This window comes from Hordeum vulgare, chromosome 2H (genome assembly GCF_904849725.1).
Source record: "Hordeum vulgare subsp. vulgare chromosome 2H, MorexV3_pseudomolecules_assembly, whole genome shotgun sequence".
Taxonomy (NCBI): Eukaryota; Viridiplantae; Streptophyta; class Magnoliopsida; order Poales; family Poaceae; genus Hordeum; species Hordeum vulgare.
In genome coordinates this window covers 606,555,204-606,579,839 of record NC_058519.1, presented here as the reverse complement: position 1 = coordinate 606,579,839, position 24,636 = coordinate 606,555,204, and the positions used below count along the sequence as shown (strand labels likewise).

The following is a 24,636-nucleotide window of genomic DNA, read 5'->3' as shown; positions in this document are numbered from 1 at the left end:
CTCTGCCTTTTTATCTCGCTCGCGTGCCTTTAGCGTGGCTAGCGCTTTGCTGCTATCCGCACCCCAGCCCCGCCCCCCGCAAAAATGCTTTTCTTTTCTTGTCCTACTAAAAACTCGGGGTTAACTCAAATCTTACCAAAACCATGCCATATATTAACTTAATTAAATCAAATACAACCATAGTAAAACCTAAACTAAATCAACAATTTGTTGTCTTCTCCTATCTATACTCAAATCAAATCTTATCAAAATGTAGAGTATGGTTGGCCTAACGAATATGCAACATGATTGGTATTGAACCACTAGAATATGTAAGCCCGGTTTGCAACGCATAGATAATTAGCTAGTTAGTTTTATGGCAAAAAAAAATACTAATATCTAGTTAAATTCATGGTTAAAGTCTGATCCAAAATATGAATTGACTAATAAACCTAGACAAATGAAATTCCCTAGACTATTTTTTAATTATTGTAAGTACCCCCTTCGTCTGGAATTACTGGTTGAAGAAATAAATGTATCTAGATGTATTTTAGTTCTGGATATTTTTTTATTCATTTCTGCAACAAGTAAATCCAGACGAATGGAGTACACATAGGCCCGCACTCATCTACAAAATATTAGACTCGCAAAGCTTCAAGTTTAAGAAAGTCACGATAAAGATCATGCTATTGACTACAGTATCATCTTGATGGAAATTTAAGGCGCTTTAATGTAACGCGAGTGCATTAGACGTGCAGTTTTCCATGATGAACTAGACATTCAACCAATGGTTCGGTCTTGAGCCACTCTAAACTACAGAGATTTCAACTTCTGATGTGATTAGGTCTGTGCCAATGCATCGTCTCTTAGCATGTAATTATATATGTAATAAAAACATAAGAAATAACTAGTACAATGCATTGTATCTTATGTGTTCTGTTCAAATTTAATGTTTATGGCTCATGCATGCAAGTGATTGGGTTAACACCTCTTTTTTGCCTATGGCCAAGTGCCAAGGTTGTATATTAATTAAGATACAACCTCACTACCTCTCTTCCTTAAATACAGTGTCACATATGCAAAATGCCTATGAAACCGTGCTAAGAGACTTGCATTCGCACATGCTTTATACATCAATCGATCTCTTGTGGCCACACCATCCTCCACATGACCTCGTCCATCAAAGTATGCTAAGGGTGTGTCCGTGACGTTTTCTTATTAACATAGTCTTGTGATGTTTCTTTAGTAAAATGCTGGTTTTGTGCAAGATGTATAATTTCTGGCTCCTTGCATATTAGAGATGCGCTGCTAGGTTATTATTTGCCAAAAGGCGCACACCAATACACAATCATCTCGCGCATTCATCTATGGAAAATTCTAGAATGTGACATGTTGAGTTTCATATAAAATACAATTAGGATTGTTTATTCGACATGTCCACGAAGTTTGAAGAGGGTGAATGCACACCGAATAAAGTGGATTCAAGTACAATGCAAGTTCTGCAAAAATGTATATTTTGTGGCTCATTGCAGACTATTGACGGCTATGTACTTGGCTGGTATTGGCAAAAGGCACACGCCAACACACAAGCATCTCCTGCATTCGGTTATGGAAATTTCTACAAAGTGACATGTTGAGTGCCGTAGAGAACACATTCCAAGATTGTTTTCTCATATGTGTCCGTAAATTTGAAGATGGTGAAGGCACGCAAAAACAAAGTGAACTTTAGTAGAATGCAAGTTCGGTAGAAGATGTCGTGACCTATTGAATTTCGTATAAAACACATTTTCGGGTTTGTTTTTTTGGACGATCCATAAGATTCGAAGAGGGTGGAAGCAAGCAAAAATAAAGTGGATTTTAGTAGAATCCAGGTTTTGCACAAGATGTCATGACGTAGTGAATTTCATAGACATCATGTTCTGGAGTTTGGTTTCTTCGATGACCCATATGATTTGAAGATGATGAAGGCAAGCAAAATAAAGTGAATTTTAGTAGAATGCAAGTTCAGTAGAAGATGTCGTGAATTATTGAATTTCGTAGACAACATGTTGTGGAGTTTGGTTTCTTCGATAATCCATAAGATTTGAAATTGATAAAGACATGCAAAATAAACTATTTTTTACTACGATGCAAGTTTTGCAGGAGATGTACATTTTATGGCTTGTCACTTACTATTGACAGGCTAGCTACTTGGATGGTATTGCCAAAAGGCACAGACCAACACACAAGCATATCATACATTTCAGTTATGGAAAATTTTAGAGCAAAACTTGTTGAATTTCATAAAAAAATATGTTATATTGATTTTTTATGTGTCCATTAAATTTGAAGTGGGCAAAGGCATGTAAAAATAAAAAACTATTTTAGTAGGATGTAAGTTATGTAGAAAATTTCGTGAACTATTGAAATCTGTAGAAACGTCTTACGGAGTTTAGTTTGTTCGTTGATCCATAAGATTTGCAGATGGTACGATGCAAGTTTTGCATGAGATGTACTCCCGTTGAGACACTTATTTTGAAACGGAGGGAGTATATTTTATGGCTTGTCATAGATTATTGACGGGCTAGCTACTAGGATGGTATTGCCAAAAGGCACAATAAACCCACGGATGAGCATCTTGTGCGTTCAGTTATGGAAAATTCTAGAGCAATAATATCGTGTAACCATGCTCATGGTTTTGCACCATAAAATGTGCAAGGGCCTATTATAAATTCAGGAACAATAAAGAGGTAGTAAATGAGATATCATGACACCCTGAGTTCTGAAGAAAATACGTTATTATTATTTTTTGCGGTAAAATGGAGTTTTATTCCAAAATTACAGGATTATAATCTACTAGCAAGAGATCCTCAATACACGGAGGGCCTCTCTGAAGCCAAACAACAGTACAAGATCACATTATGTTTCTTTTTTTATGTTCCATAAAATGTGACATGGGTGAAGGCACGCAAGATAATGTGCATTTTTCGTGAGTTTATACATTTGTAAGGGTAACTCCAACGGGCCGACCTAAACGGACGACGATTTTGTCCTTTTTTATCCGTTTTAGTCGGCTAGGCGGACACGAACGTCCGCTTCTGCAGATGGATCAGCGCATGTGCCCAACGCTGACCGGACCAATTTTTGTCGGCGTGCGAAAAAAAAATACATAAGTGCATAATTAAACATAAAAAGCTGGGCACGAAGGCCGGCGAGAGTTCACCACATTACATTAATTAAACATAAAAAAACCTAAAACTACGAGGGCAGCCCTAGGCGTCGTCGTCGTCGTCATCGTGGCCGGTGAGGTCAACCAGCGTAGGCACATGGCCGACCCAGGGGAACACCGTGTTCCAAAGCGCAGCTGCCTGCGTCTTCGTCGTCTGTCCCGCCGGCGCGGGCTGTGCTAGTGGCGGTGGCAGCGCAGCAGCAAGGGCACGCTCCTCCGCCTCCGCCCCCCGTCGTTCCTCCTCCGCCTCCTTATCCAGCTCCATCAGCCAAAGGCCGGCTGCGGTCGCTGACGCGTGGGCTCGAGGATGACGACCGTCATAAATAATGTTGACCGCGGTGGTTGGGGGCGGACACCGAGAGGGCGCGCGCGCCCGCGCCGACGCATTTTAGTCCTAAATTTGGGTCGGAAATGTGTCGGCGCAGACGCGTTTTGGTAATGGATAGGCACGTTGGGTCATCATTTTTGTCCATGCCGATCCAAACAAAAGGCGACGGACGAAATGGGTCGCGTCCATTGGAGTTGCTCGAAGTGTTGTAGTCCATAGACACCTACATAGTGCATTTTCGGTTTTTACTACATGTACCACCCCATGGGCCCGCGTGTCGATTCTAGGACGATGACGAGCAGATCACCGACTCCTCACCCTCGCGCGTGGCCGCAGCATTTTCAGCGTACCGTCCTCAGCCCCACCACGCATCCCCGTCGCACGAGGCTTCAACCTCCGCCTCACAAGGTGGCGCGTGGGGAGCTCCTATTCGTCGAGGTGCCTCACAAGGTGGCAGGGCACGTTTCCGTTGGACTCGAATGCCCCTCTTCAAAAACTCTGAAACCTCTGCGCTGAATTTTTTTCCGCGCCTTCAGTCCGGTCTCCCGTGGCTGGCCTGGCTAGAAGAGACGTACGTGTACCGGTATTTGCAAAATCTCTCCTCGAAGAGCGAGCATGTCATGTGTGCCGGCATATCTTTGGGACATGTGATGGGTTTTGTACACGCCGACGCCGGTGAGGTCCTCTGGCCGTAACGAGCAGGACATGTATCTCCGGACGGAGATCTGCCGACGCAGGCGGGCGTGCGGGACGGGACAGCCGACCGGCCACGCCTCCGCGGCCGCGCATGCACGCGTGCGTTGCGACGGGGTCGGGGCGGCACGGCGAGACGGACGCTTGTGCGCCGCGGACGCTTGCCGGGCCCCGGTGGGTGGGAACTGAGCGCGACCTGCATCGTCGTGTCATTGCCGTGCGAATGTGATATGACATCGTCGACGTTGTTGCGCCGCTGCGTGTATATCGGCACGAGGGCGGGCTCGCTCGGCGACGGCGACCTTGCGTGGGCTCTGGCGGTGCGGCCGTACGCTGACGAGCAGCACGTAGTGATCGCCGTCCGTTGTGGCATCAGAAGGTTTGGTGAGGGTTGACGCACACAAGAGAGCTAGGTTCACACTTCAAAAGATAAGATCAACTCCAACGGATTGAGCTGAACGGACGCAGATGATTGTCTTTGGTTTTCTGAACGCGGCATAGGCTGTCAGACGCGGTCCTCTGCCTCCCTCTCCCGGCGCTTCTCCTCCTCCTCCTGCGCCTAGCGTCGCTGGAGCTCCATCTGCTGCCCGACCTCTGCGCGTGCTTCATGGAATGCTGGAGGTAAGCTGTTTCCTGCTCTGGCGTGGCGTCGAGCCACACGAACGACGCGCAGAACCATTCACGGAGAACGTCGATCCACTGGTACCGCTCCGGCTCAGGCTCGTACGGCGCCTCGACCGCCTCAGGCGGCGGCGAAGGCTAAGGGACGGCGTAGTCGCCGGTCGCGGACAAAGCCAAGGCCATCTCCAGGGCTACGACAGATCTTCGTCGGGATGATACTTTAGTCACCGTCATGATCTCCTGCGCGTGGTGAAGCCACCTTGCTCACGGGTCCTCCGTAGCACGACTGTCACATTTGTCAATAATAAATAATGATTTTGACATAAGTCATTTAAAGTGGCAATCTTTTTGGCTTCAGCCATCATGTCATACTGTCACGCGCAGGCCACTTAATGTTACATTTATCTCATACATAATCGAATTATCATGACGAAGGCTATACTACATCACATACAATCATGTAAAACCAAGTTGGACATCTTCTAATCGGTTTGGCAAATTTTAATTACGTGGTTTCCAGGGTTTCAGCATAACAATAGCTACCTACGTCCATCATTAAGGCGATAATCCTTATTGCTAGATTAAGTTTCAGGATGTGTGAGGAGGGAGACTTAGTTATAAATCTCTAGCCCCACACTAAACTTCATCAATACGTGTGACCCCTACAAGATTGACCATCTTCGTCGCCCTATTGCGTATGCGACGGTTTACTATTCTTGACTATGCCGAGGCCCAAAGAACTGTTAGCATATTGTCGACACCCAGAGCAGATTGATTGTCAAAACTTTGTACAAAGCCACATCGTGCCGTCAATGAACTGAACCGAAGCAACACTAGGGAAGCATAGCAAAAACATCAAATCCTCACATCCACATGTGATCTAGATCGCAACCTGGATGTACTCATGCAACCGCTCATGACGCCACTATTGGGAAACGTAATAAAAAAATCACCCTACGATTAACCAGGAACACTATGAAGATACAATAACGATTGGGATCACGATCGTTATTACAACCGAGTTACGACAAAAGAAGAGCGCCACGATGAAGATCGATCTTGGAGTGCCTCAACTCGTAGATGGACGATCCCGCGAACCGCCCACGAACAATCCCTCGAAAGTAAGAACGAAAGCACGACCTTTCTACACATTGCAAGTGTACAGTCTTCACGATCCGGCAGCGCTTTGCCGTCCAGAGCTAATCGTCACCGAAGAATTAGAGGGGGAGAGGTATTAGAACCACACTGGACTTCTAATTATGAGGATTAGAGGAACTAGACCTAGCTCTAATTAGTCAACTAGGACCATCTACACCTAGAACTAGAGAACTAGAGATGGCTCCAAAACTTGTGTCTTAAAAAGGTGCCAATAACTCAAGTGTATATAGGTTGGAGGGGAGAGAGAGGGCACCACAAGGGGAGGGAAAGTCCCTCCCCTTTGGCCGGCCAATTCGGCCTTCTTCCTTAAAGGACGGGGCGCCTCCCCACTTGGGCCCTTTGTTGGAGAATGTTGCATGGGAAACAAAAATTTGCCTACGCACACGAAGACCTATCATGGTGATGTTCATTTACGAGAGGAGATTAGATCCACATACCCTTGTAGATCGCTAAGCGGGAAGCGTTGAGAAACGCGGTTGATGTAGTGGTACAACTTCGTGATTCAAAACACTGTCGTCCCACGATCCGTTCCGATCTAGCACCGAACGGACGACACCTCCGCGTTCAGCACACGTACAGCTCGATGACGATCTCGGCCTTCTTGATCCAGCAAGAGAGACGGAGAAGTAGATGAGTTCTCCGGCAGGGTGATGGTGCGCTGGTGGTGGTGATGATCTACTCCTGCAGGGCTCCGCCCGAGCTCCGCAGAAATTCAATCTAGAGGAAGAACTACGTGGTATAGGTTTGAGTTGCACGTGGCAAAGTTGTGTCTCAAAATCCCTAAAACCATCAATATATATAGGAGGAGGGGAGGGGCTAGCCTTGGGGCTCAAGGGAGCCCCAAGGGCGCCAGCCGAAGGGAAAAGGTGGACTCCCACCCCAATTCGGTTTGGGGGAAGAAGTCCACTCCTTCCTTCCCACCTCCCTCTTTCCTTTTTTTTCCTTTGGTATTTTTCCCTTGTGGCGCCATAGCCCTCTTGGGCTGGCCTCACCAGCCCACTAAGTGTTGGTGCACCACCCTAGGGTCACTGGCCTCACTCCCGTGTGGGTGGGCCCCTCCCGGTGAATATCCGGAACCCATTCTTCACTCCCGGTACACCGTCGGTAATGCCCCAAAACTTTCCGGTAACCAAATAAAACCATCCTATATATCAATCTTCGTTTCCGGACCATTCCAGAAACCATCGTGACGTCCGTGATCTCATCCGGGACTCCGAACAACCTTCGGTCACCAACACATATAACTCAACTATACTAAAACGTCACCGAACCTTAAGTGTGCAGACCCTGCGGGTTCGAGAACTATGTAGACATGACCCGAGATACTCCTCGGTTAATATCCAATAGCGGGACCTGGATGTCCATATTGGATCCTACATATTCTACGAAGATCTTATCGGTCGAACCTCTGTGCCAAGGATTCATATAATCCCGTATAACATTTCCTTTGTCCTTCGGTATGTTACTTGCCCGAGTTTTGATCGTCGGTATCCGTATATCTATTTTAGTCTCGTTAACGGCAAGTTTCTTTACTCGTTCCGTAATACAAGATCCCGTGACTCACACTTGAGTCACATTGCTTGCAAGGCTTGTATGTGATGTTGTATTACCGAGTGGGCCCCGAGATACCTCTCCGTCACACGGAGTGACAAATCCCAGTCTTGATCCATGCTAACTCAACGGTCACCTTCAGAGATACCTGTAGAGCACATTTATAGTCACCCATTTACGTTGTGACGTTTGATACACACAAGATATTCCTTCGGTGTCAGTGAGTTACATGACCTCATGGTCATAGGAATGAATACTTGACACGCAGAAAACAATAGCAACAAAATGACACGATCACATGCTACGTTCATAGTTTGGGTCTAGTCCATCACATGATTCTCCTAATGATGTGATCCAGTTATCAAGTGACAACACTTGCTATTGTCAGAAAACCTTAACCATCCTTGATCAACTGGCTAGCCAACTAGAGGCTTGCTAGGGACATTGTTTTGTCTATATATCCACTCATGTATCTATACTTTCATTCAATACAATTATAGCATGGATAATAGACGATTATCTTGAAACGGGAAATATAATAATAACTATATTATCATTGCCTCTAGGGCATATTTCCAACTCCCTTGTGGCCCAAGTTGTTCCCGTCCACTTGGCCTTATTAGGGTTGTTGATATATTACTGCTTATTTTAAATTGAAGCTTTGTTTGTATGTTGTCATCAATTAACAAAAAGGGGCAGATTGGAAGCACATATGCTCCCTTAAAGGTTTTAATAATTCATAACAACATACATTATTTCTTGGACTAACAGTTCTACCTAGTTGGTTTTAGATTGAGTCCAAAGATTGCTATGGCTGGAAGTTGTGAGGAGAATCCCCAAGGAGGAAAGGAGTAGGATTGGAAAAAGCTTCAAGCTTCAAGATTCTACATTTTAATTTTTTGTGAAAAATTACATTTGAGTCCATAGAAAAGCCAATACTATTAAAAGGGGATGAGGTATCTAAAATAATCTGGTTGCTCAAAGTGCTTAGAGATTTGCCACCAAAAACCTTAACATTTCCCCCACAAAATATTATGTCCTAAACCCTAAAGATCAAATTCGGGGCCACCAACATTTCCCATATCGCCCGCATCGAGTCTTCATTAGACAGAACCGAAGGCAAACCCTAGCAAATTGGTACAACCAAGATTCGCTTTGGTACACCCGAAAAGCAGTGACCAACCTTTTGGTATCCATTTGTTAAAAATCAGAATTCCTGAGTTTTATATATCGGTGCCACCGAAGTGAAGAACTGCCCAGGCCAGCCGAATCAGCCTCACCGAGATGCTTCTTATTGGTCTCACCCAGAACCCAAAAGTTAGGACGGTGCAACCGAGTATTTACTCCGGTTTCATCGAGTTGGGCAATAATATTGTAATGGTTAGATTTTCTCAATGGGGAGTACTATAGTCAATGGAAAGACAAAATGCTTGATCTATTTGATGAATTTCATTTGAGAAAGCATCACTCGTGCAGTGATGTGCTATACAAACGGTTTTTAAATCCTTTCCGCAACGTAGTTTTAAACCATCGCCTTGCCTGTGTCGGTGATAGGGGGGTCCATCCCACACGACACGGAAAATCATCGACGATGGTGACCTACGAACGCAAACTTTTCACAAAACTAAACGTATGGGATGTCCGCACCTATCAGAAACGAGAGTTATCGGACAACCGTTTGAGATATGTCATATTTCCCATACGGCCCATCTTTGCTGCTCGTGTGAGATCGCATTACCAACGCACACGCTACTCTGTGGTGCACCGTTTACGATATGCGTCGCATCACGAAACCCTTCTCCCATCTAGCGAGAAGGCCAATGAAGAAGAAGGAGGAGGAGGGCGCCTCTCCCCCTCTCTTCCGATGGAGCGAGAGTGCTGCGAGGGGAATCATCGTGGCGACGATCTACACCAACAACTCCGTCGTCTTCCTCAGACCATCATCACCTTCCCTCATATATTATCAGCGATACACTCTCCCGCAACCCGCTGTACCACATACTTAAACATGACGTTTTATGTTATATATTATTTTCTAAATGATGCGTAGTCACCCCGTGATGTTTGAGTAGATCATTTTTGTCTTATGGCTTGATTGATGACCATGACTAGTTTGAGTTGTATATTTTATTGGTGCTATCCTATAATGACTTCTCTGTCTCACATACGTGAGGGAATTATCGTTGTAGGGTGTTGCAATATGTTTATAATTTGCTTATAAAGTTGTGAAAGTGACATAAACTTAAGCTCGAGTAAGAGAAATGTTGCATATGGGATAAAGGGGACTATACACTTAAACCTATGATTGAGTTTTACCTTAATAATCTTTAGTAGTTGCAGATGCTTGCTAGAGTTTCAATCATAAGTGCATCTGATCTAAGTACACAAAGTATATTAGCTCATGCCTCTCATTCATATAAAACTGCAACAACGACGACCGATCTAGTTATCAATTGCATATGACAATCTCACATACCCTACCATCACTTTTCCACACTCGCTATAATTGTTATTTATCCAAACATTCCTTAACTTTTATTTACATGTTCTTTATTATCTTGCAAACATATTCAATTGCACCTACGAAATAGTTTTGTTTCTTGTACTGGTAAAGTAAATTTTATTGTGCGTAGACTTGTATCGGTGGTCGATAGAACTTAAAAGAATATTAATTCTACGTTTAGCTCCTCGTTGAATTCGACACTCTTATTTGTTAAAAAGACTACAAATGACCCTCTACACTTGTGGGTTATTTTCGTAAAAAAAAGTCATAGTATGAAAAGTGAATTATGAAAGTAAACCTGAATATGAATACGCTCAATGCAAGATAACAATTATGTGTGAATACGCTCAATACGAATACGCAATCCTCAAAAAAAAATCAGCATGTGGCTCATTCTGATTGGTTAATCATGTGTGAAGTTTGTTGATCGAGAGGTAGGCGCTGCAATGCAGATAAGGGTTTTACAGCTGGCTCGCTCCACAGAATACCAAAGCAACCTACAATCCCCAGTGCACAAGCCAAACTATGAGAAGCAAAGACATAACAAGCAGTCCAACGAAGGACCCGACTGAAGCTGTCACAGTCCAAAAGTTTCAGAGTATCGGAAACAGAAGATATAGCAGGAATTAATACGTGCCCCGGAGCACAGCCACCAGAGTCGCACTCAACATGAGCAGCACGAGCTAGCAGTGTGGAAGCGTTTCATCAACAAGACAACAAGGAAAATAAACCTTAATTCTTGCGAGTGCACCCTGCTTTGCTCGTCGTTTATTATTAGTCTTCGGTCCCAACGCCGTCAAAGTAAGCCTCCCCAATCTTCAAGATCCCAGTCATAGGCTTCAGGCCCAGCGCCGCCAAAATAAGGATCCCCATGGTACTCCAGCTCAACCTTGAGATTCTTGATCGCGGCACATTTCACTCGCAGGGCGGCCTCGCTGCCGATGTTGAACGAATAGTGCACGAGAAGAGTCTCCAGGCGAGGGCAGGCGTCAACGGCGGTGATCAGCTCCTCGGTGGTGAGGTTAACCATGTCTACCAGCTGAAGCGACCGCAGGTGCGGCGGCGGCGCTCTTATCATCGCACCGGTGAAGCCGTCTTTTGAGACGCCGCGGCATGAGACCAGGCGCAGGCTTTTCAAAGAGGGCGACCTGCAACCGCAAGAATCAGTAGACAGCAACTGTCGGAACACGGATCTATCTAGAACTAGAACTAGAACTAGAATATGTGTCAATGTGTGTACGTACGTACCTCTTCCTAAGGTACATGAGGAGCTCGTCATTAACGAACCCCTTGGCCGCGAACGCCTCAAGACGACCATCGGACCGGTCGACGGCCACCTTAGCCATGGCGCGCAGAACACCCTTGTCCTGCTTGTTGACAACGGCGCCGTGACGCTCCATGTCAATGGTCCGCCACATATCCGCCGCTTTGGCCGCGTCGAGCCATGGATGGCACACGAGGCCGGCACCCATGAGAACCTCGATGGCGCCGGTCTTGGCGAAGATCAGCGAAAGCACGTCCGGAGGTAGCCCCGACCAGTCCCTGTCCGGCACTGGCACGGCATCCATTATTTCCTAGTTCCTACCAAGGCATGAAGCCCCTACTCTAAGGCGGGTTTTGTAGAGGCGAGGGATGTGAAACGTAGTTGAGCCGAGAAGACAGAGGGTTTGCGCGCAACGAGGATTAATCTCCCTGGAACTGGAAGAGATGCACATGTACATACTTTTTTTGAACGCGTGATTGTTTGTGTACACAGAACCGACCGATGGCTCCCCCTGGCCGACAAACAAGATGCACACACAAATCCTTCCACAGAGATCACCAATGTACGTAGGCATACTGCAGTGATCCAACCAACTGTCTCGGTGTTTCATAGAAAGCTAGAACGTTCTAGAAGCTAACTTGGGGGGGGGGGGGGGGGGGGTGTCAAACTTGGCGACCAAATGGAGCAGATGAAATAGGCTTTGCCCATAATTTGACTTCAAGCCCTAAATTATTTGTGGAGACACGTGGACTTGCTAATGTGATTCGGTGACAACTTTTGGAGCAACAGAAAAGGTAATGGCTCTGTCAGTGCATGCATGATTGGTGAATGAAGAATATCATAACAAGATTGGGAGTGTATCACAGTAATGGTGGGGGTCTTGGCATTCTTCAAACATAATGCCTAGGCAGAAAAAAAAATCCTAGCTAAAAACATAAAATCATGCAATCAGAAATTCATGCTCTTGTGCAAGATATGGCACTGGCCATTCAACGCTCGGATTGATTGTATACCTTTCTAGGTCAGCCTATGGCCATCTAGCTTATGGGATTAAGGATTATATGGTCGCTAGGGAGTTTGTTCCTCTAAAAATTAGCAGAGATCAGAATAGGGTAGCACATTAATTAGCAAACTATAGCCGTATCAAAGCTTGTACTGTAGTATGGCTAGTGTCCTCCGTGTCCGTGTTGTGAGGAGCGGCTCTCTCGCAATTGTGGTCTTATCATAATTGAATAAAATTCCCTTTCTTCCTGCAAAAAAAAACGTAGAATCTTGGGAAGTGCTCTTTTTTTGAACTGAGGCAAAGGATTTGCCTCATCGATTAATTAACCAGAAGCAAACTATCCGGTTAATTAACAAAAAACCAAACGAAAACCGATAAACCCACCACATGTGGACTACTCATAAAGCATGCAACTCCATATTGCATATTCCCATGACCAGCCCGACTACAAAACCTAAAACGCAACAACCACCGGTGTATCACAGTAATGATTCGAGAAATATCTTATTACATTATACGTTTCCCAATAACAATGAACTCGAAATCTGCATGGTGGTGAATAAGCGCAAATGCATGATTTCATCAATCTAAGTGTTGTCCTGGTATATATACATATACAACAATTTATACAGCAATAAGCTCAGGCAATTTGGACACAGCCGATCGTCCAATTGGGTATTTATGTTTTATTTACAATGCGTAAATGAACAAGCTTGTACTGGTTGAGGCTAGATATTCTTATCTTATTGTCAATGTACCTGAAAGGAAAGTCATAGATGTTAGGACAAGAATTCACTATCAATGTTGAGTCACCAATGACCAAACAAATTGGTCAGTCCATAACTCTTATCTTTAATTCAATGGGAAATGGGAATCAAGTCTTACAAGATCTCCATGACAAATTCTCCTCCAGTTTCCAAGGGAAACTGTATGCCACCAACTTGAATAACGCCTTCATTCATGGACACGCTGAAGGTATTATTGTTGTTCCCTGTTTTGCTGCAAGTTCAACACAACATACTTAGCACAAAATATAAGTGTACCTTTTGTAGTGGTATTGAAATGGAGGTGCATAAATCAAGATCACAAGGGAGTTCCAAGAGAGGAACAGAATAAACATGTGTGACCTGAATTTTGATACATGTACAGAGTGAATAGTAACAAACTGATGTATGAAGCTTGTGCGCCAACTGCGCATTGATGTATGAAAGTAGTAATGAAACGATCCAATGTCCTGATGGTTTAAACATCTACGAAGTATGTACCATTCTTACGGTCTTCCTGCAACACGTGTGACATCACCTCTCCTGCATGTGACCATGTGTACAGAATATTGTACTGTACAGTCATACATGTTCGCATCTCCTTATGGCATTAGTGAAATATATGATGTTTTCTTTGATTCTGTGACATATTAGTTTTAAGGGTTATATATCACACAATATATGCTTCACTGCTATGGTCTTTGACGACTGAAACGATCCCAAAAAGGAAATATACATGAACATATATGCAGCTCTTCAACTTACCATATGTTGCCTCTTGCACTGAGGCTGACACCTGGAAAGGGGTTCACCAAATTCTTCAGTTGCCCATCTTCATTTATGGTCTGAATGAATAGTTGATTCATGTCAAGTACCAAGAAACACACGAGAGTATCATATCATCTTTTCCTCAGCTTTTCTGAAGTTCTGCAACTTACCTGGAAATCCTTGAGACCGGCAGATGCAACAGATGACCAGCTTCCACCTCCACTCTCACTCTGTACACACAAGTAAATATATGAAAGGGAAAACACATCATACAAGCAGTGGCAGTTACCCCTACGCCTCATATGCCATCTCTGAAGTATAGTATATATTCTCCTGTATCATTTTGAATATACGTAATTACTTATGCGATTACATGGAAAATTGCACGGGAGTCAGATAGTTTTGAGCCTTCATATTTTTACACAGAAGAGAGTTTGTCTCTGAACCATTAGATTGCACAGGAGTCAGATAGTTTTGAGCCCATTTTCGTAAAGCCTTCACATTTTTACGCAGAAGAGAGTTTGTCTATGAACCATTAGCTATAGATTGCATTCACGACCGCCAAAGTTTTCGTGAATAACATGAGTCAGGGCTACCGTCCTTTGCAATCATCAAACTTAAATATGCATCAGCTCTCACGCCCTTCAAAAAATTCAGAAAAGCATCAACCTTCTTTGACTCTAGCAAGAATCATAACTTCAATCTCGGTCTGATACCCGTACAATTTTGTATGCTCTTTTATAAGAGTGGCTGGGAAGAACCCTAGCGTAAACAGATTTATACATAAATCATAGCAAACTGTACAAGATAAATTACTGGATAAAAAGATAGAGCAAATGATGTTACTCGTAAATGACTGGGGATGCCTTGTTATATTTTGATTTCCATAGTCATATACTTAATTATAATAAAATCATGACCAACAAGAAATCAAGCTCCACAGACAAGAGATGACATGCATAGAAATCTCAAATTGCTTTTGTAATGCTTATGTAAAGGTTGACCTGTGAAGCCCACAACAGTTGCCATTCTCCCGCTAGGGTATTCATATCAACCACAACCCCTTTTTTGCTTAAAGTAAGATCATCTATAGCCTGTCCAATAAGCATATTGTACAAATGAGTACCTCATGTTACTGCTATAATGGACATCGAAGATATAATAACATACCTCTTTTACTCCGGTTCCCGCAGATATAGCTGACAACAACATTTGCCTTGGGTCTGCACTTTTCTGGAGAACAAATGTGGTTCCCTGCACTACATGTTGTTTTGGAAAGCTAATAAAATACAAGGAGGTCTGGAAAAAACCACATCTTTTGTAAAGAAGTGCTTTACATATACTCCACCATGGGTTCAACAAAATTGAGAGAATAATTACACAACTCAATACGCTAAATCCATGGCTGCAATGTTACATGCAGACAATGTATTACGTACCTTGTTTCCCCTTGAAATACGTATGTTCCCACTACGAGATAAGTATGTAGTGTCAAGCCAACCCTTGGCCTCATCCCCAAGAAGCCTGAATGGCACCGGATATGGAACCTTAAATGGCAAGAACTTGAAGGCGAATGCTGCTCGGTCAAAACGGAAGAGAATGCGCTTCCCATCTTTGATAGTTGCTTCTGCCTGATATTTTGTTTAACAACCCTCATTGCAAAATCATGTAGAACATCCTAAAAGCACTATAGATGTACCACTTAGCAGTAGCATAAGTAAAAGCATACATATCTTCTATCCGCCAAGTCTCACGAAAGAACCACACTAAGAAAAATCAACGATGTTTATGCGTTTGGCTCTACTACCAGCTTTGTAATGTACTCCCTCCGTAAAGAAATATAAGAGCATTTAGATCACTAAAGTAGTGATCTAAACGCTCTTATATTTCTTTACGGAGGGAGTACTAATGAGGACATGACCAGCGTAGATACAAACCACTACTGCCTCTACTTCCACTTGCTGGTCAAAAGAAGGTACAAGCACAAGTTAAGGCCAAGAATCTAAGTCCAAAAGAGGAACCAATGTCAAGACTAAGAAGAAAATAATGGTCATGTCACTTCAAGATGGAGACAGTGCATGAAGATGATGTGTTGCTTGCCGCCTTAAATTATAAAATGAAGCCTCTCCATGAAGCTAAAAAATAATTCTTGGGCGCAGAGTAATCCAATCATCAAAGTCTACTCCATCGAATCAGTATCATGGTTTTCATCGAAAGATCGGGACAACCATAATCATCATGTATTATACAATGTGTCTCAATATAGTGCTACTGTATCCCCTCCAGTCTATCCTAAAACACTGTTAGCAAAAATCGCATGATATAGTGCTACCATATTAACTTGAGTGTTGTATTTACTCTGCGCAAGAAAGACCCATGCACTTCCCTCTAGCATGACACTGAAGCTTACTATATATACATATACTATTATATAACTCTTCTACAACCCGATTAGTTTCTATATAGAACCAGGCTCTGGAAGACACAATTAGACACCGAGGACAGCAATAAATGAAGCAGCAGAATTTGGGGCAAGACTATCACAAGCGGCATTTATGGTTGAATAGGAAACATCATTACATCAAAATACACAAAGCTTCCCTGTACACTTGAAGCTAAGGCGACACTGAGTTATGGACAGAGCAGTTACCTGTACTGCCAGTTCACCCACTGTTTCTGAAAACTTGACAACATTGACCACTCTTGGATCATCTGTTCTAAGGTAAACTTCCTGAAAGACCCTGAAAGAGTCAACTCCAACGAATGTCCTCTGCATCCAATGTGAATTGAGAACAAATTTAGTCACTTTTACAGGTATGAACAATCCAACAGCTGAACTCATTATGTAATGCATAGATAAATACAAAATGGAACATATAGTTGCTCACATGAGCATGCTAGTTCTATTCTACCTGAATGGGGGATGCCGTCCCTGGTCTTGTAGTGAATATGAGCTTCCAGCTACCTTCAATTAAATCTGAACTGGTCTGCATATAAACCATAAATGCTAAGCAGCAACCTTTGTTTTCCAATATTTTTTTCTAGAAAATTTACAGCAGTCAAGTTAGTACATGCATCATTATTTCGTATTTTCTCTAATAGTCACCTCCATATATGCTAAGAGCAATGCAATACTTCACCATACTCCATCTTCCGTTATATATGCACTTGAGTTCTCGAGTCTTGACACACTGGGTGAACGAATTGGTTTTGTTGGTAGCCATGCCACAGTCAAAAGTGTCAAGTAAAACTTGAACGGAGGGAGAATTTGTTTTCAATTGGTACAATCAATTAATTGAACATGACTGGATCATTTAGAAAAAAAAGTAGAATGCTAAAAATTGTTGGTGGCAATTCATTTCATGGCACAATATGCCTATCTTCGTTTGTGCCCATTTGAAGATCAAAGTATTGCACTTTCATAAGGCACTTTTTTTTGTAAGAGCTCATTAGAAAAAAATTAAGGATTTTTTTGTAAGACACATACATAAGGCACTTCCATGAGCTCATTAGGCAACCCAATAACGACCTTCAAGCGCAAACCATACAGAAAAAAAGCACAAGGGCCTACCGGATCGGGCACACCTTCGAGTGCCTCCAGAGTCTGCACCGCGCTTTCCACCTCCTGCACGCATGCGGATCGGCACGCCGCATCAGTAACATTCCAACAAGCACATGGCGCGCGTACTCAAGCCTCAACTCTCAAGCCAAGCAGAAGCAGGCTGGTTCCTTGCCTGGAGCTGGCGCGGCGCTACCGCACGGCCACGGCCCTGCACGCCGACCAGGGCCTCTAGCAGCGCCTCCTCTGGCTCAGTGTACGACACCTCCCCAGCCGCCACCGCGAGCAGCGGGGCTCCGCGGCGGCAAAGGCCAGGCCGTCTCCGCGAGCGCCGCCCGTATGAGGTGCCGGGGAGATGGGGGGAGGGGGAAGGAGGTGGCGCGTAAGAAGGAGGGAGCTTGAGGAGGCCTGTAGGCGTTGCTACTGCGGCGGCCATGGCGCCCGGTGGAATGGGGGGGGGGGGGGGGGGGCGTCGTTCGTTTGTGGCTTGCGTTGGCGCCTCCCGGGTGTAGGGGGTCGGTGCTGGATGTGAAATCGACCAGCGGTTGGGCGCCACGTGGACGGGATGGCTGCCACGGCCGTTATTACTCAGATCACGCTACTCGCCGCCCCTTCTCCCTCTGCACGCCACCGTCCGTTCTCTCCCCCACTCCATTTTATTTTCATCCAACGGTTGTGCGAGTCTTTCGCGCATCACATTTTTCACCTTGAAGGAAAGATAACTCTTGATGTTTTATTAAGAAGACTTACAAAAGTCTTTTCCTCTGATTTTTAATGGGGGTGGGGTCCTCATCCTTCTATTACCAATCACAATCCTCTACGTCGATTTGTATGTAAAATATTTATGTAAATCTTTGCAGGTGTAGCATTACTCAAAAGGAAAAGCTCGGCTTCACCCGGCTGCAGCGTGACCACGTCGTTTAAGCTCCCACGACTAGAAGGAGACTCTAATGTGACCATGTATCCTTACACAACCCCGGTTCATAATCAGAAATGATAACCCGTCAAACATATGCACGCCGCGTGACAAAATTTCATGTTTTGACCTTTTCTTGAAAGTTAATCCAGATGTAACCATAGTTTGTAAAAGTTTCGAAATCTGCCCCTATTCCTATCGCCGGGGTCCATAATGATAGGATATAACAGCTTACTGTTAAGAACCATGACGGTAGGAAACTTAACCACGTCAGCGCGACGCACCCCTACTGTCAAATATGCTGGCGGTAACCTATATAATCTTACCGTCAAGATGTCCAGTGGTAGGTGCGAACATGCACTGTGTCTGATATTTAGGAAAAAATTACGATAAGGTGTGCAACCCTATCGTCAGGGTCCGGTCAAATCTCAAAAATTTACAAACTAGGTTCAGATCTGAATCAACTTCCACGAAAGGGCCAAAACATGAAATTTAGCCATGCCTCGTATGTCGGCATGCAATTCGTGGTTGGATCTGACATATGGACCCGCTCGTCCATCTACGCCTCACGACAAAAGAGTGGGAGATGATCAGCCTTGGCGATATTGTGAGAAAGACCATCAAAGAGGCTAAGGCCGTGTTTGGAATGTTGTTTCGCTTAGCAATACACTTGTAAACAACATATGTCTCCCTCCATCGTTTTGCTTCGAGTTGAAAATCATTATTGGTTTCGTAAGTTATCCTGTAAATTAAATGCGTGCATATTTAAATACACCCAATCCCAGCACTCCCTAAGTGTCGGCGGTTGCATTTTCATAAAGAACTTTAGCTTCAACATGAAAGTGGATCGTTGTCATATAATCAATCTGTTGGCACTAGGCAGCGCTACGTTTGTCATGCAACAGGAAATTTCTTGATGAATCGGGTGCGGTCATCTAGAATTGCTCAATCACATTTGGAAGACATGCGGGCGGGTGTTGCCCACCCGAAATGCAGAGACTATTCCTACGGAAAATGTGTTTTTGATTGGTTTCAAAACGGTGCTCAGACGTGTCCCATATATATGTCTCCAGTGTGATCAAGCGAGCATCGTTTTGAGGGCGTTGACATGTTGATGCAAATATGTTACACTAAAATCACACTAATATGTATGATTGGTGTGTTTACGGCATGGGACATGTGATTAGTAACTTCAAAATTAACATGTACTTCCTCCATATCGAAATATTTGTAGTTGGAAGAACTTGTATTAGCTTTCCTCAGCTACAAGTATTACGATATAGATGGAGTATATGGTGTGTTCGTGCTTAATATCCGGAATGCATGCATGCACGTGCACATTGCTTGGAAATTTTGGTGTTGGTCGATCTTTTCAGCCATCCAATTCAAATCCAAGGACTCCTATGCATCTTCTACATCGAGCCGTTTCCTTCAACCTCAGGCGTCCCGGCCTTGGCTACGGCGCTTCATACGCGACTCGCATCTCTTCTTCTTCTGTAGTTCTGTGTCCCAAAATCGACTTGCACCGGCAAAAACTTCAAGCAACTTAACTATGGTCCACGCTTGAGAGTTTTGCGCCGTTGAAGCCTCCGGTCAGGCAGAATGTTAATATTTATATATCGTGTCATTGATGTGCGGCAGTCAGGCACAGGGCGCACCGAATGCCGGCCGCCCTGCCGGTACAAACGTAATGAACTCCGAAGCTACTGTAAAAAGATAAATATGCGCTACAAACGCAGCCGACGCGCAGCGTGCGCGCGCACCGGGATGAGCGAGACGTCGTCGACGACGGGGCCGCACAGCGTGGCGTCGGACTTCATGAGGTGGTTGGAGCTCTGGAACACCACGCGCGTCTCGTTGGCGACCGCCGTGAACTCGAGCGCCGCGCGCGCGGACCCGCCCGTGCCGAGGGACTCGTACGGCACCCTCAGGGTCGCCCGCCCCGCGTACGCCTCCACCACCAGGGACCCGCTGCACCCGTTGCCCGCGTCGCCCACGGAGAAGGAGAGCCTGTACGTCCGCCCGGGCACGGTGCGCACCTCCTGCACCAGCGCGCTCTCCCGGCCGGCCACCAGCTCCACGGCGCGCGCGCCCCGCGGCACCGCGTGGTGCGGCGCGTCCACGTACTTGACCACCTTGGTGTCCGACATGACCATCCAGCCCGACAGCGGCGAGTGCACGTCCTCCATGATCGGCGGCACCATCACGCCCCACGGCGCGCCGGGGAAGATGTACGGCCCCTGCTCGAAGTCCCCGTTCCTCAGCATGTTACCTGTCGATCGACAGTTCGTTAGATTTCCAAACTGATCATGGCGTGCTGAATTCATGCATGATCTTTGATGTGGTGCGACGAAGACGAACCCTTGGTGTGGTGGGGCGCGTAGAGGGTCTTGATGGCGACGGCGATGACGAGGGGGCCGCACGCGGGGTCCTCCTCGACGCCGGTGTTGTGGATGCTCAGCCACCCGGTGCTGTGCCTGGCCTTGAAGGCCCAGGAGTAGGTGTCCCAGCCGGTGCTGGTGTACACGGTCTGGATCGGGAGCACGCCGAACTCCGGGTCGACCGACAGGTTCAGCTTCTCGGCCTGGGCGCACGACCGCGCGGCCATGAAGGAGACGGAGTAGAACATGTGGCGCGTGACGTTGAGCTGCTGCCGGATGGTGGCGTCGTTGCCGAGCCGCACGGCCGACGCGCCGGGCGGCAGCGGCAGGATCATGTCCTCCTCCTTGCGCCCGGGCTCGATGTACTCCACGAACCCGGAGATCTCCCAGCACGGTATGGCGTGGCGCGCGGTCACCACCGTGCCGTTCATCTCCGACCTGCGCGGCCCCCGGGCGAAGTCCCCGTTGGGCAACAGCCCTGCGCGCGACAAGACGGTCGGAAACTGGAATTCGTGGGAGGGATGAAGTTGCCGAGGTCTTTACCTTCGGGGACGGCGGAGATGGGTCGGACGGCCAGGGCAAGGGACACGAAGAATGCCATCGAGAGCGTGCTCCTCGCCATGATCTCCCCCCCGCTCCCTGCGTACGGTCTCTCGAGCTCTGCTGGGGTGGAAGAGGGAGGAAATGGAGGAGGGCGAAGCTGGCGCGGCGGCTTTATAAGCGGCACGTCCCGCGCGCCGCTGACCGGGGAGGCGTGGCCGTTGGGCAAGGCCACCGCCCACCGGCCGGGCGCGGCGCCGCGAGGTGCGCCGGGAGGGCACGAGCCGGGAGGGACAACTGGCATCTCTCGGTTTTCCAGTTGGCCGGCCGTGCGTCTTGGCCGCCAGATCGAGTCTGGGGCACCCTTGCGGGTGTCCTTCACGTGGCGCTCCGTTTGGTTCGATGCGTAAGAAGATTCCGGCCTCGAGTTCGTGTGTTCGAGTGTCCCACGCTGCGCGGCTCCGTCTCGTGCCTCGTGCTGCGCGGCTTCCGCACACCTGCGCCGTGGCTAGTGGCTACCGACGCAGCCAGTGGGGCGGGCGCCGGGGCTCCCGCCGGTTGGCCCGTTTCGCCTCGCGCAATACTGCCACGATGAAGGTGTTTGTTCGTCCATGGGCATCTTCAATAATTGTATATTCATAGTTGATAAAATTATCACACAGAAGGTTTTGATGACATGACACATAATAAAAAGAAAAAAGAATGAAACCGTATGAACTTGAAGCAACGGTTCAGGCACAAGCTTCGAGGTAAGCATGGTTATTTCTTTCACATTTAATGAACTTGTTTACTCCATTAGAGCATCTTCAATAGTCCGTATGTTCAATCGTTGGTATAAATGTTTACATCAACAACCAACAACACATCATACAAGCTCTTCAATGAAGTGTATGTTAATCGTATGTAAAATAACTAAGCGGGTTCACTAAATATTGAAGAAATAATCATGCTTGCCTCGGAGCCTGTGCGTGATACATACAATTTCATTCTCTCTCTTCTTTTATTATGCGTCATGTCATCAAAATCATCTATGTGACAATTTTATCAACAATGATCATACGATCATACCATCATTGGAGATGCATTGGATTGACTTGAAATTTGGTGTATGATGTTAATTTGGGCATATGAAGGCACTGTATAAAAATTATACCATTTGGACATGGCAAAGTGACACTTCCTTCACAATGTGCCAATCTGGACAGAAAATGGTAATTAAAACTGGGCTCACATAGATGATTGAATTGAGCTTAAATTTGGAGGAGGATGATAATTTGGGCACATTAAGGTACTGTAAAAAATTCATAAAGTTTGAATAAACAAAAATTGTACTTCCTTCACAATGCTCTCTATTGAATAGAATATTGGGAAAAATATTGAAAGAAACTGGCTGAACTAAATGAGCTAAAATTTGGTGCAGTGAGGTTATATGGTCAGTATCATCCCGTGGTAAATTTTTCATCAACTATAAAAGCAATATAAAACATAGTTGCTTCACAAAATGAAAATATTATCAAAAACAAAGATTGGATGATGAGCTCACATGAATTGTTAGATGAGGCTAAAATTTTATGAAGAGCTACGTTTTGGGCACATAGATGATGTGGAAAAAATTCAACTCATCAAGATATTCCTATCTAGTACTTCCTTCACAAAGTTGTTAGCTGAACACAAACTTTGGAAATTTGCTGAGAAAGATTTACTAGGCAAATCGTTACGAAAGTTTTCATGAGGCAATGACTTGGATAGGAAAGAGTGTCCAAACAATATGAGGGTAATCAAAGAAATAGAAATAGCACTTCCTTCACAAAGTGCTATTCTGAACAGAATAGGAAAATGAATATTTTTGAATTATTTTTGAACTATGAAAGGGAGGGTTTTCACATAGTTGAGGAATATATAGTCCAAAGTATTTACGAGAATTTTTTGAGAATTTTCGGAATGATAGAATAGTAGGTTGCTTCACAAACTAGGATCAGGTGGAATAGAATGGACCCACGAGTGACATGTCAACATAGTTAGAACATGTTACGAGATTTTTACAATCGTCGTAAAAGTTATGACGATCTCATCTTATGCGGTTACGACGTTTTGACTCACATCGTCGTAATTTATATGTAGATTTGATCCCCTCAAACGGTTTACGACGATCTTGGATGAAATCGTCATAGATTTATGACGAATTCATCAACGACATTTTAAAAAACATCACATATGAGCATATTTCTTGTAGTGATGCCCTTAAAGAGTATGTATGATGTGTTGTTGGCTGCTGACGTGGACATTTCTACCAATGATTGAACATACAGACTGTTGGAGATGCTCTAATGCGTCGATCCCCTCTTTAAAAAAATGTGTCAATTCCCTCGACTGCCGTTCCCGCCGTCCAGTTTTCTTCTTCTTTGTGCGTTGTCCAAAAATAATTTCAACTCAGATCATCTTTTTACCAACTCGCTTCACCCGGAAGTCCCCTCGTTAATAAACCCAATAAGAGCAACTCCAACAAGCGCGTGATGGCGCAACGCGATAAAATTCTTTTACAGTGACAAAATTGCTCAATTTTTGCGTGCGACAAGGCGTTTGTTTTTTCTTTGCCAATCTATTCATCTTCAATCATGGTAGTACAACGAAAACTAGAAATAATAAGAATTACATCCAGATCCGAAGACCATCTAGCATGCCTTTTGTCAAACACATTGTGGGTGTCGAGCTCCAAACGACCGTCTCGCGCTGTTCGTCGAACGGGATGGTGTGCTCGAGAGGCGGCGGCGAGCGGGGGAGGTGAAGGAAGCAGTGGCATCGCACAAGGATGGGCGGGGGTAAACCTGGGCGTACATTGGGTCGGGCCGGGCTTTGGAAAGCCTGAACCAAAAATCTCAGGCCCGAGCCCAGCCCGGCCCGACCAAAAGATGCAAATCTCAGGCCCGAGCCCGGCCCGGCCCGACCAAAAGATGCAAATCTCAGGCCCGAGCCCGGCCCGAACGAACTAAAAAGGTGATTTTAGGGTCGGGCCGGGCCGGGCCTCCGTGTAAAATAGCGATTTGTGCAAACCCGAGCCCGGCCCGAACGAACTTAAAAGGGGATTTTGGGGCCGGGACGGGCCGGGCCTCCGTGTAAAATGGCGATTTGTGCAAGCCCGAGCCCGGCCCAAACGAACTTAAAAGGGGATTTTGGGGCCGGGCCGGGCCAGGCCTTCGTGTAAAATGGCGATTTGTGCAAGCCCGAGCCCGGCCCGAACTGCCCATGCCCAGATTTAGGCGGAGGAAGCGCCGACGGGTCTTGGAGGCAAATGGGTAAGTATTCGTGCGGCGGCGCCAGCGCCTGAAGGTCAGATCTAGCAGTTTGGGGAAAGTCGTGCACGAGTCGTTGTTGTCGAGCGCGCGGGAGTGGGTGCAGCAAA

General features: G+C 45.7%; 2 protein-coding genes across 2 annotated transcripts; both read right to left on the bottom strand.

Annotated features, from left to right (window-relative positions):
• Window positions 1-12,785: 12,785 nt before the first annotated feature.
• Window positions 12,786-18,359, bottom strand: LOC123428734 (probable plastid-lipid-associated protein 12, chloroplastic). The gene is made up of 12 exons (XM_045112899.1): window positions 18,296-18,359; window positions 17,575-17,921; window positions 17,412-17,465; window positions 16,753-16,827; window positions 16,491-16,610; window positions 15,280-15,471; window positions 15,011-15,094; window positions 14,845-14,934; window positions 14,011-14,070; window positions 13,838-13,917; window positions 13,194-13,307; window positions 12,786-13,066 (listed from the first exon to the last, which is right to left on the bottom strand). The coding sequence occupies exons 1-12, from the start codon at window positions 18,357-18,359 to the stop codon at window positions 12,988-12,990; spliced, it is 1,359 nt and encodes a 452-aa protein (XP_044968834.1). The 3' UTR covers window positions 12,786-12,987.
• Window positions 18,360-19,891: 1,532 nt separating this feature from the next.
• LOC123430761 lies at window positions 19,892-21,477 on the bottom strand. The gene is made up of 3 exons (XM_045114600.1): window positions 21,240-21,477; window positions 20,677-21,174; window positions 19,892-20,587 (listed from the first exon to the last, which is right to left on the bottom strand). Exons 1-3 carry the CDS (start codon window positions 21,316-21,318, stop codon window positions 20,043-20,045), a joined length of 1,122 nt encoding a protein of 373 aa, XP_044970535.1. The 5' UTR covers window positions 21,319-21,477; the 3' UTR covers window positions 19,892-20,042.
• Between the last annotated feature and the right edge of the window lie 3,159 nt (window positions 21,478-24,636).

Coding starts and splice junctions, on each gene's coding strand:
- LOC123428734 (XM_045112899.1), bottom strand. CDS start 18,359: ATGGTCACATTAGAGTCTCCTTCTAGTCGTGGGAGCTTAAACGACGTG. Junction 15,095..15,279: donor GTATTTCAAGGGGAAACAAG/GTACGTAATACA, acceptor CATGTAGTGCAG/GGAACCACATTTGTTCTCCA. Junction 13,067..13,193: donor GAATTTGTCATGGAGATCTT/GTAAGACTTGAT, acceptor CTTTCCTTTCAG/GTACATTGACAATAAGATAA.
- LOC123430761 (XM_045114600.1), bottom strand. CDS start 21,318: ATGGCGAGGAGCACGCTCTCGATGGCATTCTTCGTGTCCCTTGCCCTG. Junction 21,175..21,239: donor CATCTCCGCCGTCCCCGAAG/GTAAAGACCTCG, acceptor TGTCGCGCGCAG/GGCTGTTGCCCAACGGGGAC. Junction 20,588..20,676: donor CGCGCCCCACCACACCAAGG/GTTCGTCTTCGT, acceptor GTCGATCGACAG/GTAACATGCTGAGGAACGGG.